General features: G+C 33.2%; 2 protein-coding genes across 5 annotated transcripts in view; one reads left to right on the forward strand and one right to left on the reverse strand.

Annotated features, from left to right (window-relative positions):
• Positions 1-5,369, forward strand: part of LOC115445030 (GRB10-interacting GYF protein 2) — a 61,973-nt gene extending 56,604 nt beyond the window's left edge. For 2 of the 3 annotated variants that reach the window (XM_030171101.2, XM_030171102.2), the window contains one exon: positions 20-4,062. In XM_030171101.2, the coding sequence (XP_030026961.2) occupies positions 20-245 (226 nt within the window). In that variant the 3' untranslated portion in view covers positions 246-4,062. Of the gene's footprint in view, positions 1-19 lie in introns of all 3 variants that reach the window. The other variant, XM_030171103.2, reaches the window with a different exon arrangement.
• A 2,676-nt stretch (positions 5,370-8,045) lies between these two features.
• LOC115445032 lies at positions 8,046-17,020 on the reverse strand. 2 transcript variants are annotated; one of them, XM_030171105.2, is made up of 4 exons: positions 16,885-17,020; positions 11,899-12,033; positions 10,139-10,264; positions 8,046-8,471 (listed from the first exon to the last, which is right to left on the reverse strand). In XM_030171105.2, exons 1-4 carry the CDS (start codon positions 16,925-16,927, stop codon positions 8,413-8,415), a joined length of 363 nt encoding a protein of 120 aa, XP_030026965.1. In that variant the 5' UTR covers positions 16,928-17,020; the 3' UTR covers positions 8,046-8,412. The 2 variants fall into 2 exon arrangements, with proteins under 2 accessions (XP_030026965.1, XP_030026964.1); XM_030171104.2 differs by having other exon boundaries at positions 11,887-12,033.
• Between the last annotated feature and the right edge of the window lie 811 nt (positions 17,021-17,831).

Consider the following 17,831-nt stretch of genomic DNA (forward strand, 5'->3'; position numbering starts at 1 on the left):
TACCATAAAATTATCGCAGGTCCAAGTTGCTGCGCGTCGGCATGGTGACGCCCTCTGACGATCTGTGCTCGCCTGCAATAGCAGTAAACCCTCGCACTAACTCGGGTTCCGACTACCAAGAAGTAAAAGGCAAAGGAAAAAAAAGCAAAAAGAATAAGATGCTGAAGGTGGACTCGCGCATCCTCGGCTTCTCGGTGACTGCCGCCGAGGACCGCATCAACGTAGGCGACATTGACACCGCCTGAGACGAGGATGACCATCGTGACTGTCCATTTTGTGATTATTAAACCCATCGGACAATTAGCGAACAGTCGTATTGTGACGTGCCCACGTTAGAAGCCCCTCGGTACTCAGTGAACGCGCCGGCCGCCGCTCGGTGGCATCCATCGACGACAGTCGACGTAAAACGCTCTCCTATTGTCTATTTACTGTCTATCTCAAATATGGATTAATGTAATTAGATAATGATGGGTTCCCGCCTTGGGGTAACATTGATGCGTCAATTTAATCATAACTTTTCTATACTGTGTATTCAGCGTTGTGTCGCACAGATTTGAAACATAGATACTTGTAGTCCATCGAGTACCTGTCCATTGGATAGTGCTCAGTCGAGCGGATAGCGTTCACGCGACGGTACTGGTCGCTAGTGCGTAGTAACTGAACAACAAACGTCGTGCCTTCTGTGAGTGCTTACCGTTGCTGGATGGTCTTGGAAAGTTTTATAAACCATTTTTGAATGTCTATGTTTATAATATTAATGCATGTTAATTTATTGGAATCAGTATCTAAACTCGGGTCTGTTTTACTCGTGTAATGCATGAATGTCGTAATCAAAATATTTTAACAGCACTGACACTACACTAGCTCATGTGCAGTTTTCTAGTCAACTCAGCTTACTTATATATTGTGATAATTCACAGCGGAGATTTTAACGTACAATTTTGTGTAATATTTTATGTAATATAGTAATACAATAACACATTTTCTGCCCACTATGCACACCCTTCCCCATTGATTCAGTGCCATCTGCGCCACACGCGTCAACAACATCCTTAAATATTATTACCTTGTGCCAATAACGCTCATTGTTATCCACATTTACGAGATCATGCTTTACGCCATGTCGCTGACTATTCTTGGGCGCACAACACGAACGCAAGCACCAGAAGGTACCACAAACAAGCGTAAAGTGTTATAACTCTAATGTGCATTGCGGGCATAAAGTAATAGCAAGGCAAACATTTTATATGAATAAAATAGCATTATAATTATAAATACGCCAGTATCTTTCGGTGGCACTGAATATGTTAAAATCGTATGTGTGTAATGGACATAAAATGTAAAAATTTTAATACCTGGTATATTATTCTTATGCAATATTTTTTATCATAGGTAAATTTATTTATCCCATGTATTGCTTATCTTTATGAAATGTAATGCGTAATCGCTCATCTATAATATTTATATCATTTTAAATGAATTAAATTTGTAATATTTGCAATTCTCCTTCATATAATATCTAATTTATTGTGTATTTTAAGGTATACCATTTCATATATTTTTTCAAAATTTTTCGAGTTAGAACGGCACCAGAATAATTTGTGGCTCTTCGATGCTTTGTGTTATGCATCATAGTCTTATAATTTATTTCTAAAAAAATCTGCAAATTATTGAGTATTTTCTTTTAATCCGATTGTGTTAGTGCGATTTTAATAAGTGACATGGCTGCTATTTCCTGTATTACAATATATTTAAGTTTATTCTAAAGAAAAACGGGTCGGTTGCCTCAGATCATGTCAATCGCCCGGATTTGTAAACTGTGCAATGTATGTCTCGTAAGATGCGCTGGTAGCGTTCGCGTCACCGTCACACCAATGAACTATCTCTTTTTAGATTAATGACCATGTCATTTTATTGATACTCAAATTATTTGTTTATTCTATGTATTTGTTAAAATTTGTGAACTGCTTATTTTGATTTACGAGAAATTAATGCTGTATTTCGTGAAAATGTATTAGAATAAACAATGCAAAGTGCTGTATACCAAAAACATATTTGATTAATAGTTTTAAAAAAATATACTTATCGCGATAGTTACACTTTTTCAGATCTGTGTCCTTGTAAAATCCAGTACTAAATATTGCATAAATGTACTTCAGTGATAAGAAATCGATGTTATGAATTATACTTTACGTGGAAATTTTTTGCTAAATATGTAGTTCAGCATTTAAGATGTTTGAATCCGGTATTTGTTAAAATAAACATTAAAATATTTACACTGTGTGCACACCCGTTTAAACGTTCTCTAAATCCATTTTCCACTCTTAAGTAATTAAGGTGTATAAATAAAAGAAATAACCATTAATCTTTAGAAATATGTGGCCGTCTTTTAATAGTTAACGACTTACAAAATACTCCAGTTGTAAAACTTTTTATCGACGATTTTTATCAAACGTGTTTAGTAAATAATATACATTGATAAGCAAGTAGTGGAATTTTCAAGGTACAAAAATGTTTCTTATAAAATGCTCTTGATTATTAACAGTAGTAAATGTTTAATGACATTTTGCTCAGAGGTCTCCGTAAAACGCACTCATCACTTAATGGTTTTAGTCGCAAAATACGCTGTTTGTAGGTATATAACATTTGTAATATATATTTTTAAATTACCATAATTTAGTGCATCCATAGGTCCGTAGCTATATAATCGATGTGTACAATTAAACCGTTACAATTTCAATACATTCGTTTTGTAGATCAGCCTCCAGATGTTGTTTAATTTTATTTAATTACATTCTAAGGATTTTATTAGTGTCTGTATGTATATACATTTTGTTTTAGCGCCTGTGTTAATATTTTGTACATAAATTGTGTCGTACTGCTCTTATTTTTAGTTTTTTTGTCATAAGGTTCTTCCAGTAGTAAAGTGTACTCGTTAATTGATTGATGAAAACATAATTTAATATCTGGCGCGGATCCAGAGAAGTCGAGAGTATTTTAACATTGTGTCAGTCAGTTATGTTAAAGAGCTGTTCGCGACACCTCAGTAGGTAAATCGTTAATTATAACTTTTATAAACAAGTATAATCAGGCACTCGGTGTGGTCTACTATTGGCCTCCCGTAGCGTAGTGATGCAAAGGCGCACGCAGATTCCTCAGTTTATCGCCGGTTGTAAAGCTCAAGTTTTTAATAATTTGTAATCCATAGCATGTATCTGATAGTATTTACTTATATTCCTACAATGAACTATGTTTTATTTGCGTTTAAGCTTGTTTACTGTTTTACGCAGCGGATGTAGGTTCGGATTGGTTCCGCATAAGTTATTATCTTCATTATGACTGCATTGAACATGGATCTTAACTGACTCGCCCACACCGCAGTCCCAAAATGATAGCCCAAAGAAAACTGCGCGTGTAATTAGTATGCTCTGATAATACTTATACTATGAGTGGGGTATGTTAGTTTGCCTTCAGGTGTCTTCAGTGGATCACTTGTTATGTATTTGTATACTCTATTAGTAACCTGTACGAAAGCAGATCCGATGAAATTGCGTATTAAATGAACCGGTTTAATTAGATTTGTAGATTATAATGTCATTGTAAATGTTTCGATAAATTCTCTTAATGCCATATTTAATCAGTGTGTACGAGTAAATTGATGTAACTACAATATATTTATAAAATATTGAAGATTGCGTCGTTTAAATTTGAGTAGTCGACGACGTGTTTTTTTGGCGGTAGTTTGTAATTCTAAATGTATTTTTTACACTTAATGATATTCTAATGCTAAGAAGTCGTTGTGTGTGTAGACGTAGTAATTGATGAAGTAACTATCCAGTGTTTCGGGGATCGTGTTTAAGCTAAGCTGAAATCGGCGTTTCTACAATTAGGCCGAGTTGTACAATCTCCTTTGAATATCAAAATTCTTGTAAAATGATTTGTTTTAGAATCGTTATTTATAATATTTTAAAAACACCTTGTCTCCTACTCTTATTAACGTTAATTGTAAGTGGTATTCGATTGAATAAAATTCATGATTAAATTATGTATCGAAAAATTCTATCGTGATGTTGTTTACTTAACTAATTATTTTCCTGAGACGAATTTACGCGTCTCAATAACGGCTGTACTTGCAAGATCATATGGTAATTGTTGATATCTAATAGGGCTTATCAAATATCTCCTATGGTGATGTAAATTATAATACTAAAAACAATGAATTCCTTTATTATCCTATACAAATTGGCTAAACTTGAGTGTATATTTTAGTATGAAGTCGCACATATCAACCCGACACCACAAGGGCGTAGTATGTTTCAAGAAGTTTATAATCAATTAAAAACCGGACATCAACAATCGTCGATCACAGTCAAAAGTTAGTTGCAGTGTTAATGGCCTCTCCCGAACAAACAGCGTTGAGTATTCTTTCCATACATTTACGGCGCACGCGTCACAAGTGGGAGTAATAAATAGATTGCATGTGTCTTTTTGAAAAACATTTCTTATGAAATTAGCCTTTTTCTCGCTGTTTCAAATTTATAAATCACCCAATTAATTTTACATAGGCTCTTTTTTTCTATTAATTGATGCGGCGAATTGACGCAGTCATTTTCGGAGACTTTATTTGATCAAGGTACGTCCTCCGTCGCCTTCTAGTCGTATCATCCATATTTGCTCGATAAATATGTTTCATGAGCGGTCTTTCATACATTCCTCACTGTCCAAAAATCTCAACCATCCCTATAGCATCCTTCTACTTACCATGTAATTCTCCATGTGATCACCAATGGTGACCCCACATATGCTCCGCGAAGACAAATTTAACAAATAAAAGACCATTAAAATCAATCCACCCGTTCTTGAGTTATAAGTGGTGTAACTAACCCGACTTTGGTCTTATAATTATAGATTATCAGATAACTTCTATTGGACGAATACTTTTAAATAAATCGCATTTTGATAGAGACAATATAAAAATATTAACAATTACCAGGATGAAAGTTTTGTCAATCTAAGATTTTGCCCTTGGACAATTACTGTTACTATGCAAAGTGCCAACTGAATTTGTGTCTCGACATTGTAGTGCCCAAAATTATAGTTTGGTAACTTGTCACTCTGTGCCATGTTATCGCGTTAAAAGAGTAGATGAGATTTTGCGATTGCGATGTCGATTTAGTGTCTGGGTGATATGTGTAGCTTCCACTTTAAATCAATACAGCCTTTATTTTACTGATTTTGCTATAAATTGTACTGAACCTGTGAGCTCTTACTCAAGAAGTTAAAATGTTTTGATTAATATTATATGGATATGTTTTAAAGACGTGTAAATATTATTTTAGATCTATAAAATAAAATTAATTTATCATTCATATGAAACTTTCATTTTAGTCCTTGTGATTACGATGACAAACCAACAATTCATCAGCAGGAAACCAGTACCTATTAATACTTTTACCTAGTAATACTAGCGTTGTCTTGAAGCAGCATTGGCCTAGAGCGATTGACCAGCCTCGCTTGTTTAGCAGCTAGTTCCTCCATCATGATTTGCAGTTGCTGACAATAGATGTCTGCCATTAACGTTTGGCCAGATTTTAGAAAGCCGTAGTTAACGACACCGGCACTAGTTCACCAGATATACACAAGTAATTTTTTTATTTTATTTTCGCTTGAGGCAGGATTTGGCTGGTTTCCCAGTATTCAGTCATTGTGACGAACGCTAACAATTATCGTAGAAGATCCACTTTACATACAGGTAAAGATTCGATTTCAAATCTCTTCATTATTGTGTCGGTTAAGCAATGTAACGCAGTATTCGGCGCGTGTTTGCTGGTTTGATTCACTCAATTCATAAAGTATCCACCTATCAAGCTTTTTTACTTTTCCGATTTACTTCAAATGGGTTAAATCAGTTTTATCACTCACACCAAAGCCTGCAGCTTACTCTGAAATCCTTTGCTATGAATCCGCTTCCACAATAGCTTTTTATTCCTTATTTACCTGGTTTCTAACCGTCCAGAGGGCTTATTCTAGGGATCGAAATTTCTGGAACGTAAACGTTGGAACCAAAAACGTAGCGTGTTTTCTTTTGTGACACAAGCGCCATACACATCGTTAATCCTTCTAGCTGTTTCTGCAGCACTGGTGCCAGGGTGGAACTCATACTCGTAAATATAGCGACCTCTTTAACAGTAATCATTATATTTTAGTCAATTTACATAAAACCGTTATGTACTGTTAACCTAAACCTTCCTGAAGAATTTCACAATCTTTTAGTAAAAACCGTACAAAAATCCGTTAAGTAGATTTTAAGAAAATCGATCAAATACAGACACAGCTTTGGGAAATTTGTTTTATAATATGTATATAATACCGGATATAAATTAAACGAGTATTAAAATGCTACAAAATACACAAATAAAAATAACTACTGTGATAATATCCCCTTTCTTTACATTAAATATTGAAATTTCATTTAAATTTGATAATTAGTCATTCCTTTCCAAAAGCGGTCATTACCATCCAGGTCATTTTTACGTGAAATGGATAGTAATGAATTGGAGAGAAATGAGTATTTTGCATGTATTTAGAAATTATTCCAATTAGGTCTATGCCAAAAATCAATGAAAATTTATATAATACAGTGCCATAGTAGCGTTAAATATAAGAGAACTTAGAAAGCTTGAAAAAAATTGCAAACCTTAAAAGTCACTGGAAGGCAATGACAGCTTAACGTTGACAAAGTCTTCTTGACTGCACAAAATTGTAAGTAATTTTTTTTCGGAACGACATACCGCTTAAATTTAACCGCCGCGCCGGAGGTTTGGTGACGAATGCCTCTGCAGGTTCGAATTTGAGAGACATATTGACATCCGACAGTGCGGATAGGAATGCACTTTTTCGTTTGACAAAACTTTAATATCGATAATCACGAAGTTGCAATCATTGTTTTAAGTAAACTGTCTTAAATATATATTCTTTGAAAGCTTGTTTGTAAACAATAAACTTTTTTTCTGGTAATGGGCGGTAGTCATAAGGCACTTTCTCCGCGAAAACAAAATAAAAAAAAGGAATATATCCCTCCATCGGTTTTAATGTAAAATTCAGAATTATAAAAGTTATAACATCGGAAAGGTAATTTGAACGAAACGTGAGAACGACCCTAGTACTTTTATGCAAAAGATTGAATAACCATCGGTTGTGTGCAAAACTTTTCTATAACAATCTTCCCAATGTTCGCTCTATACTACGAGTATTGTCTTAAAACTTTTTGCACTACAAAAACTTTGCAAATAAATAATAATTAGTTTATCAATTAAAGCTTATTCTGCTTGTAAATTGAATTACTTGATGTCGGGTTCGTTTTACGCGTGTTAGAATTAAGTTTAACTAACAGCAATAAGTTATGACTGTGCAAAACGCGTTGTGAGACCGCACGTGATTCGCAGCTAACATGTAACGCGTTGGCTGGGACACCTGCGGCGTGTGCGCTGCGAATTACCTGCACTATCACTCAGCAATGAAACCGTTTACAATCCGCTAGTGAGATAGGTTGGCTAAGGCGCAGCCGAGCCTCGTCATTTGCGTTATGGGCAGCAAGCTTGACGGTCATCTTATGAGGGGAACTCATGTCCCGTTTCCTGGAACACCCAACGCTGCTCTTAAAAGAGGTTAGCTGTCGATAAGGCTGCGACTCAGTCACAGACGAAAAAGCTATCGCAGGCCGAAATATAAGTGGAAGAGATCGCCCAATAATGGACTTGAAATTCCTTCATCTTTTTAAATAATATATATAAAAAGATATATATTCATCTTTTACACGCGCACTTTCACGCTGCTCTTATAATACTATCTCATTTTTGACTGCCAGTAATTTAATTGTGTAAATAAAATATAAATCCATTGTTCACCTTAACATACGTAGTTATATTAGATTGTCACTCTAGTATTAAGGGATGTGGATTTTTATAACTAAATAAGTACTTAGTTAGTTAATGGTTTAACACGTTGGTAATAATGTCGGCTAGGTAAAAAAAAAACAAACAAAATATAATTCCACGAAAAAGCTAAATAGCGTTTTATTTCAAAAGCATACAGCGTACATTGTAATTATTCTAAGAGATTCTTATTTATAATTTAGATTTTTTTTATCTACAACATTCGCCAAAATATTTACACGGTTAAAATTTTTTCCCATAATCTTATGAACATGAAAGTATGTTCGGACCTACAGGTTATACATAATGGCAGTCAGTAACAAATAAAATAGTAAATAACATCTACTCCACTACATAATACATTACTAAGCTAACTCACACGTTAAAATTGTACGAAGCAAAACTATGTAAATAAAACTAAGCTTACAATTTAATCAATAAATATTTTGTTTGTAACTTTTGCATAATAATTTTGTTCTTAGATAACGATGCATTCATGGGGGAAGATTGTCCCGTGCATTGGCACTGTTGGGCACGCTGAAATAAAATGAAAACATTTTAACAATTTTTCTAGTATTATAATGGTCACTGGTAGATAATGATGTCTTAAGGTTTATTACCAAATATATACATAGGTAATGAAAAAAACATTTTATTGAAATTGTATGAATGTATGCCTTTCGCTTGTTGGCAAACGTATGGCGACTAACGACCACCCATAAACAGTAGCAAACATATAACTTTGAATTAAAAAGGTTAGCGTATTCCGTACGCTTAGGCCACTACGCTCGCTATTGAGGTATAACGTGTTAAAAGGCTGTGCCTCAGCAAAACGGCGCAATAACCATACTTTTAACAGCTATCTATTCGAAATTTATAATACGTAAGTATATTTAGTAAAAATAACATCATATTTCTACAATATACCTACTTATTATCATTACTTAGGTAGTGTATTTTTTTAATAATTAGGATATTGTTTCATTAATTTCATACTGAAAATGCCGCTAACATTGTTGATTCCGTGCATTTTTTTCTAAATCACGAATACACAATAATCAGTAGGTATTAGATAGGCACTTAAATAAGAAACATTTTGATACATTAAATTTCTTAAAAAGACTTAAAATTGATTTTGTAAAGAAATTATTCGTAAATGCATATTTCTGCCCGTAATTCTTACAGCGTAAACGCGTACATAATGAATGCTCACGCCCGTTTGGTCGAGGGAGGCCCTTACGTCGCGTAACTGAGGCGCCTGGTAGTTACGCTGGCTACAATGTATAATAACACGACGTACTGCCAAGTAATATAATACTTTCTTTTTTTAATGATCATAGATATTATTAAGTACAAGGTTATCATTCTTTGTATTTTTACATATTATATATAGAAAGCGTGGCGAACATCTTATTCATATAAGTTCCATTCATATTCGTCTCATGAATAAAGTATTCTGTGGTAAGTAAATCTAACGTGGTATTAACGCTAAAAATAATAGGTTGGGATTTTTTTAAAGAATGAAAGAAACATTCATTTGCACAGTATACTGGAACGCACACAAATATTTACAAGGAACAAAAAAATATATATAGATGGTTTGGCCAACGTGTATCTCGTCATACTGCCGAAAAAGTTCCTGGTGCTGGTTTTCACGAATTGTATCAGTAGAATAAAAAGTAAAAATAAATAAAAGATAAATATACAGGGGGAAAAAGTTAAGATTTACAGAAATTAACGGTGCAGTGTTGACTCTTTACGTGAACTATGCATTCTAGAAGTAATTAGAGTTACTAGAACTTATTCACTCCAAGAAATTCACTGTTCAATGTTCACTCATGTAGTAATCTGTAACTTTTTATTAGGTAAGTAGTTCACGCGAATTTAGATAATCCAGAATTAAAATCGATAGTATTTTTTTTTTAACTATTGTAGATTTATTTAATTTTTTTACACAAGGCTCCGCGCCTATTTATAACCATTCTCAACACCTATGGGTAATGTAATTAGTTTAGATTCCCTAAGTAATTATAATTGAATGATTTAAATTAAGAACAATGATCTATGGACTGTAAGGTACACGAACAAAATAATATTTTAATGACATTCAACCGGTACCTACATCGGCGATTTAGCGTAATGCTGTCGATAAGTAACACGTATTAATTGTATTCGCTGTATTTTTCTTGTAATTATAATACTACCTTTTTCACAACGTTGTCCAAAGTAACCGGTACCCTCGCATTTGCATGTAAATCCAGGCTCCTGTGCCGTTTGAATGCATATACCGCGTACGCACGGCATGCGGTAGCAAATGTTCGTAGTTCTCTCTGTAATGATTTTAATTAAATACAATACATAATAAGTTTTAAAACTACCCAAGGTACATTGATGAAAATGCCTAAAATAATAGCACTCAGTGTACCGTATAGTTACCACTGCCTCAAACTATCATTATAAATTTCATCGAAATCCGTTGAGTAGTTTTTGAGTTTATCGCGTTCGTCTGAACGCGGTACCTACATGAAAATACAAATGTACTTTAAATTAAAAAAAAAAAACAACAAAATTTATTATTCTTTTAATTTGGTTTCGATTGCTTGAGGTGTCGGTTATGTAATTTGTGTTTTTATTTTTTGACTATTGTTATTTTTGCAACCTCCTTTGATAAAATAAAACATAACACGGGCAAAAGTAGAATTTATTGTATCTGGGCAGTGATAAATACTATAGAATATTGGATGGTGATGGATGTATTATAACCTGTTTATTATAGTAAATAAAAAGCATCCAATTTTAGTAACATCAAGCAACTAAGCGAGCTATTAATAAAAACTGTATAGATACGCCTGAAAGAAAGAACCATGGACCAACTGTTTCCCGACACTGAGGCGTGCTCACATAATTTTAGCTACCATGCACCTACTTAAGTATTTCTTTTATATTGTATAAATGTACTGAACAGAAAACTTTACCTACATGTTGAAAGTAGACTGTGGCAGAAGGAAAAAATCAAGTCAGTTCCTCTCCGGTGGTAAAGGAAAATCCATATTTTAACATATCTTATGAAAATAAGTTCTATTAGGACTAGATTACCCATAGAAATTTGTTATGCGGCCATGATTAAAGTTTACCTTATAGGGTTTCTTCACCACAATAGCTTAGTCTTGATTATATAAGTTAATATACGTGCAACAAGGATTATTAAAAAATTCCAGCATTTTCGTACACTAAGCTTTTAGAATGTAATAATTTTTTTAACCATACTTCATAAGTGAAATATATTCTATACATAGGAATGTGGTAAAGATACCCTTAAAGCAGAGAAAGCCATCAATCAATAAAATTTTAAATTATAGTTAATTTTTAAAAAAATTGGTGCAATTAATATGTTTAAGTATCAATTAATTATATAATTCATCATTAATTATCACTTTGCGATTAATTTATTAAGATTAATATTACTTAATTGTAAAACACATTTAAACTTTTTAATCGTTCTATGAATATATACTTAATACTAAAGTTCATAATTATATAAATAAATAAGTACAAATTTTAGTTTTGGGTCTATAGACACCGAAGCGTCGCTAAGCGTTAAGTTATTTTAAAATGAAACTAAAAATGATTATAAATGAATTGCCATAACTCCAATAAAAAAATATCAATTAGTAATTGTAATTTGTTAAATTATTACGGGTAAATTGTTAAGTGTTATGGACACAATTAATTATAATTAATTAATTGTTAATCTTTAATTGTTTTTACAATTAAAATTTTCCCAACACTGTTTCATATAAATCTTTTAGGACTTTGACTGTTAAGACTTCATATGATTATTATTATAGAACTTTTCGTACAGGTTATTTTGTATAATCATTAATTATGTTTAAGAAATGTTATTCTCAGTAAGAGCAAAGTGTTAGTTATGTCAATTTTAAGCCCCACTAACCTTGTACATTACCTCTTAGAGCATTTAAACAGGATCTCCTTGTTCGATAGATGAACTCTGTCTTGCACCCGTAGCCGCACGTACAGGAGCCAGCGAATATCTTGCAACCGTTGTGGGCCTGTTCAGGCTCACAGGCCCAAACGCCCACTGAAACCAAACGTTGTCATTAAGACCCCTCCCCAAGCAAACAGCCTTGAGTAATTTATTCCATACTTAGCGCGGACCGAGTTATGGACGGGTAAATGCAAAGATTTACGAATAATAATTTGCATAAACATATGGAGGTAATTTTTAAAATTTTAAACTACTACCACTTTTTAAGTTTTGATTGCACATTAAAATGATGTGTAGGTAGTTTAGGAGGAGATGCACTGACTCAACAATTTGAAGGCATATTAAATTGTTACAAAATTATGAAACAATATCCACATTATAAAATATTTGATACTACCAAAGTAGATATTATAAGTTATTGCAGAAATATTATGTTTTTTTTCTATATGTATAATTTTTCGAATTTGGAACTTCAGAAAGGCGCGCTTCTTTTAGAGGAGCGTCTTAATTTATGACCGCTCATTGGGTTTTACAAAAATTCTATTTGGTTTTAATCACATTGGAAAATAATTAGATTGAGATATAAATTCATATAAATAGTACAAATCACATAAAAAAAAGAAATATTATAACACAGCATATTATTGTGTACCTATTACCTAATTTAAAAATTGTTTGTCAATTAACAGGAAGGATTTGTGCTGCTATAATATAAGTATATGTAAGAAAATTATATAAAATTTGATATATATCCACCATTTTAGACGTAAAGTTAATAACATTTTACAATGAAAAACCGCATAAGCTCAATTGCGTTGCTTTAATGATAATTTTAAATAGTTTGCTTCAATAATTCGCTGAGCAAATACATTTTAATTTTAAAAAGTCAGGAAAACTAACAAAATGTGACTGCGAAGGAAGTATTTTCATCTTTCCGGTACCCGGTTTAAACCGCCGACGGGACACGACTAGGTACTAAAAAGACAAGCAAAGACACTTTATTTTTACTTTTTAGAGTTTGTTTTGTGTCGGGGATTATTATTTTTTTTTATGGATTTTTATCAAAATCTCTTTGTATTGCTATTTTCTCCACCATGGGCCTCGATCTTTACTTTTATTAACACCTACTCATTGAGAATATTCTTATAAGTCCAAACACGGTACATCTGCTGTAACTTGCTGAGGAGTTGGATATCGCGCAAAAATCAAGATGCTACAGTATGAGCTCAAGGTTGCCATGTCTTAGAAATACTTCCGTCGTAAATAATAGGCCAAATATCAAATCAATTTGACCTGTGGAACTAGCAAAAGAGCCGATGATCTTTAATCACGTGAATTATAGCCAAGAACCACCTTGATCACATCAGATTTTAAGCAAAAAACCATATCATATAATCCGTTCATTCGTTGGGGAACTACGATGCTGCAGACTGGCATACAGATACACAGACATTTTCCGCCGATGTTAAAAGGAGATTTCGAGGCCGTTATTATTTACTCGAATGAGACGCGATGGCTGTTCGCCTGATGGTAAGTGATACGCCCAAACATAGTAGAAACACCATCCAACAACTTCAATCACAACGTATCATTTGATATTCCAGTGCGCTCGCCATCCTAGACACTGCGCTTACCTATCTAGGCTCTCATATATGAGAGACCTACCACCAGTAGAACCAGTTAGTACTTACTCATCGAAGTAATTATTGAATAATGGCTGCGATTCGTCGTTTTTTACTCAGGTGCCAGGGCCCTCATTGCCCGCAAGTGCAAGGGGTGGGTAGATCCCAAGCGCAGAGATCAAGGGGCGCGAGTCGATCGCTCGGCAGAAAAAGATCGCCATTAAAAGTAGCACCCAATTTTTTTGCCCGAAGCTTGTAAAAAGGTACATAATTTTTTTAGCACGAGCACAGGCTAATTTTCCCACTTCAGCGCCCGATATGGTAAAGCCGCCCCTGTTATGTATGTAATCTTAGTGCCATTAGTCACTGTCACTACTAACTAGATCAAAAAGCAAGCAGGTCTTGAATATCAGTGAATTTCGAGGAACTGATTAACATTTTGTTTTCAAAGTAGCTGAATACACTAGGTAATATTAATAGTATAACTAAAAGTAAGGAAAAAAGATAGAAATCAGAACACGGTGTAATCAAAAATATTTACATTATTTTTATATTTAATTATTGCAAATTATACTATTAAACAGATCACTAGCCAGTGACCCACTTAAACGAATAATAATTTATTTGTAAAACTAACATTAGGATGTTTTATCTTATTAAACTTCCGTTGCAAGTACATCGCATGAAGTGGCAGTGACACAGAAAGTATAGTGGCCTAGTGTGAGAGTGATCTAAAATGTTCCAATTAACTGATAAGTCCATTTACGGAAAACAGCGTAAAAGCAAAATAGAATCAATCGTGTACTGCGAAACCTATGAGTTGAAATAATAGAATAGGTATAAAATCCTTGACAAAATTTTAGTTTGACATTGACGATAGTGCAAGAGAACTGTTAGCAAGAAGCTGAAAGACACATTGTTAATCCTATCCAAGGTTCGGAGTGAAGAATATACTCGTTTATCTTTACGAAGACTATTGATAAGCGTTTATTACACACTGTACATTCTTTATACAGTCAATTTTGAATAGATGCATTGTTCATAGCTTAGGCTGGGCTCGATGTATTCCGTTTGCCTAAAACTCAAGACGCCTTCCCGAGCAAACGGTTTTGCGCACTTCGTTCCATACGCGGCGGTGCGAGCTACAGGCACCCGTATGCAAAGATTTACGAATCATTTCTTTGAACAATTTTAGGTATTTTTTTAAAAAATTAACTACCAACATATTTGTAATTACCCTGTCTATGTAATATTGTTGGTTGCAAATATAAGTGATTTGTACTTTAGGAGGAAATGCACGGAATAAAAAATAGTTGTGGTATTTTTCTTCTGCAATATATAACAATAGATAGCTTTTAAAATACGATAGTCAGTCGTTTTCTGGGGAGAGAGCTTTAAGTTTTAGGTCCCGCGTACTGAGGCCACACAAAAAAATATAACATTCTAAATAATCTACTAGAATGTTATTTTTGTTCATAATTAAAGGACAATGCCCAAATCTATTCCAGTCTTTCAAAGAAGTGCAAGTCTAGTCATAGTTTTAACGCGCTAATATCAAGAACTACTAGATAGAATTAAAAGCTTCTTTTTGTATTGGATAGCCCATTTATTGAAGAAGGCTATAGATTATAGGCTATGATCTAGAGGAGTGGAGCTACATGAAAAATTATGTAAAACGGGAAAGAAATCCTTTTGAGCTTACGTTACGTGCGCTGCGTTAACGGTTAATGTTACGCAACAATCATGTATGACGGAATTATTTCTCTAAATTTTTAAAAGAAATATATTATGTAACAAAATCCCCTGCCGTATCTGTCTCCTTGCCTGAATGCAATAACCTCAAAAGCTTTCCAACTTTTTTCAATGAAATTTGGTATGGAGATAGATTTAGACTATGGGTAGTACATAGGCTAATTTAATCCTAGAAAAATATATAGCTGGATTTATATCTCGAAAAACTCTTTTACGCGAGCAAGACGCGAGAAAAAGCTAATTATTTATAATTTGCGAAATATTTTTAGAAATTACACCCAAATCGTTTAATAGAAATCGGTTTCTTTTTTTAAACTAAATAACACGTTTTTTAATGCAGTAGATATATGATATTCCAATTATTATGTGCCCCTTTGCAATTACGTAAGATGTGACATTACAAATAAGTTTGTTCCTACCTTTTTAAAACTACAAAAAATCTAACATAGTTATAAACTACCTATAAGCATAGTTATTATATAATTCAAGGGAAGTTTAACAACCATTTGAAACAATTTCAAAATAACTATTCAAATAATAAATGAAGTTGCAAGTTTTCGTGTGAAATATTGAATATTATTAAAATGGATTTATTTGGTAATTAGTTTTCGTAGCGCATGATTTAGAGACGTTTGAATATAATATAACAAGTATAAACACCTTGGTTTATTGAGAGTTCTCTTACAGTTCATGATAGTAGGGTTATCGTATTATCTCTAGCGGCTGGTCGTTTCCTATTTTGTTTAAGTGAAAAATATTATAATACAAAATGATGTACGATCTTACGCTACGGAATTATTATAAATTTTATGATAACGTAATATCTTAACCTAGTATAAATTCTATAATGCAACTTAGCTTACAATCTTACACTATTTATACTTATCACTCAGTCGAAATTAAAGTTAAGCAATACAAATATTCCATTAGTCGTTAAAAATCTAGATTAGTTGATTATAATATTAATGATTATTTTTTCTATTTTGTAAACAGACCCTCTCAAAGCGGCATGCCTGAAACTAGGTCGTTGCGTTTAGCCATTAAATATGAATGTATTTGTCCTTTTGATACGTTAGTAAACGGCTATTATTGAAATAAATGTCCAAATAATTCAGTAAACTGTGGCTTGCCAAGTGATTTTGTGAATGTTACAGTATAAAAATATCTTTTAAAACATTTTTTTCTTACAACACTTCAACCCTGTATACATGTCATAAAATATATTTTAGGATTACGATCATAAACCGCCTTGCTGGGAGTGAATCCATGACCTTTCGTTTCTAAGCTACCCTATCGATAAGAGGCAATAATATAAATAAAATATAATCAAAATATTTTTATAACGCAAGCGTAAATAAATTGCATTAAAATAAATATAATAAACAGGTTTTTTTTTAATATATTTGGAACGCATAAAAAATCCAGTAAAAATATTCTTGGCATGGATTTATTATTATTATAATTGCAATCCTCCAAACTCATTGCATGCAGTAAAGTTGTATAACGTCAATTTGTAAATTTCGAATGTAACGCATAATTGAAAGTCGCGGTGCTACAATGAGGTACTTACGTTGCAGGCAGACCAGGGTGACGATAGCTGTTGCAAGACGCATGGCTGCTGCACTGGTCCGGCTTCAGATGAGGACTGATACGTATTTCCTCCGACGAGTGTGAACGGCCGGCTGGTATCGCTCCCGTATCTAACAACCCACTACACTATTATCTCTAAATTTGAGTGCGTGCGTTTTAACATCTAATATAGAATGAAGATGAATAAAAAATAAAATAATTCAGCTTTTCATTTCAATCTTAAAAAAAAATCATTATACTAATTTTGTTCCTTCATTTCTCATGGTTTCAATTATATTTAGTTATGTTGGCATGAGCACTAAAAGCTGTCCTGCAAAAGTCGGACTTTCTAATATCACTGGTAGCAATAAAGCTAATCATGGAAAATATAAATTAAAAATTGGCCTAACATGTACAAACTACAGCTATAGAGTATATTTAAACATTTTTATGGTTTTCAAGATGGCGTCTAAAAATATATCCTTACCCAGCTATATACCTGCAAAATTATCATTTATTTACGAGCGGCATGTGGTTAAAGGTGGTCATTTTAGGTCAGAACCTCAGAATCAGGTCTGCCACCACGTCCACCCACCTTATATTCTCTTTTATCCTTTAAATACTTTAACTAAAAGATCCCATCATTGTTCATTATAACCATTGCCTGACAGCTACAGACAACACCAAACATATTTTAGTTTTGATAAATTTGTATTGCCTGAAGACTAATGAACTAACTTATACTATTTGCACATTTGTGAGAGAAAATTGTAAACAAATAGAATCCTCCTTTGTAACAAAGGGTTTTGTTTTGACCGCAAAGTACTTAACATAGTGTATAGAGATCACAATATTTATTTTAGGGGGGATTTTTTTTATTCACAACATTATGAAATTTATTCTTTAACTCAAATTATGAGTTTTTACGATTTAAATTTATATTTTACA

Source organism: Manduca sexta, chromosome 27 (genome assembly GCF_014839805.1).
Source record: "Manduca sexta isolate Smith_Timp_Sample1 chromosome 27, JHU_Msex_v1.0, whole genome shotgun sequence".
NCBI classification, from domain to species: domain Eukaryota; kingdom Metazoa; phylum Arthropoda; class Insecta; order Lepidoptera; family Sphingidae; genus Manduca; species Manduca sexta.

Bases quoted from the DNA above. Each gene is read 5' to 3' on its own strand.
- LOC115445032 (XM_030171104.2), bottom strand. From the start codon at position 16,927: ATGCGTCTTGCAACAGCTATCGTCACCCTGGTCTGCCTGCAAC. The intron at 10,265-11,886 runs GTTAGTGGGGCT...AAATCATTACAG, and splicing joins TCTAAGAGGTAATGTACAAG to AGAGAACTACGAACATTTGC. The intron at 8,472-10,138 runs GTAGTATTATAA...ATTTTATTTCAG, and splicing joins TGGACAACGTTGTGAAAAAG to CGTGCCCAACAGTGCCAATG.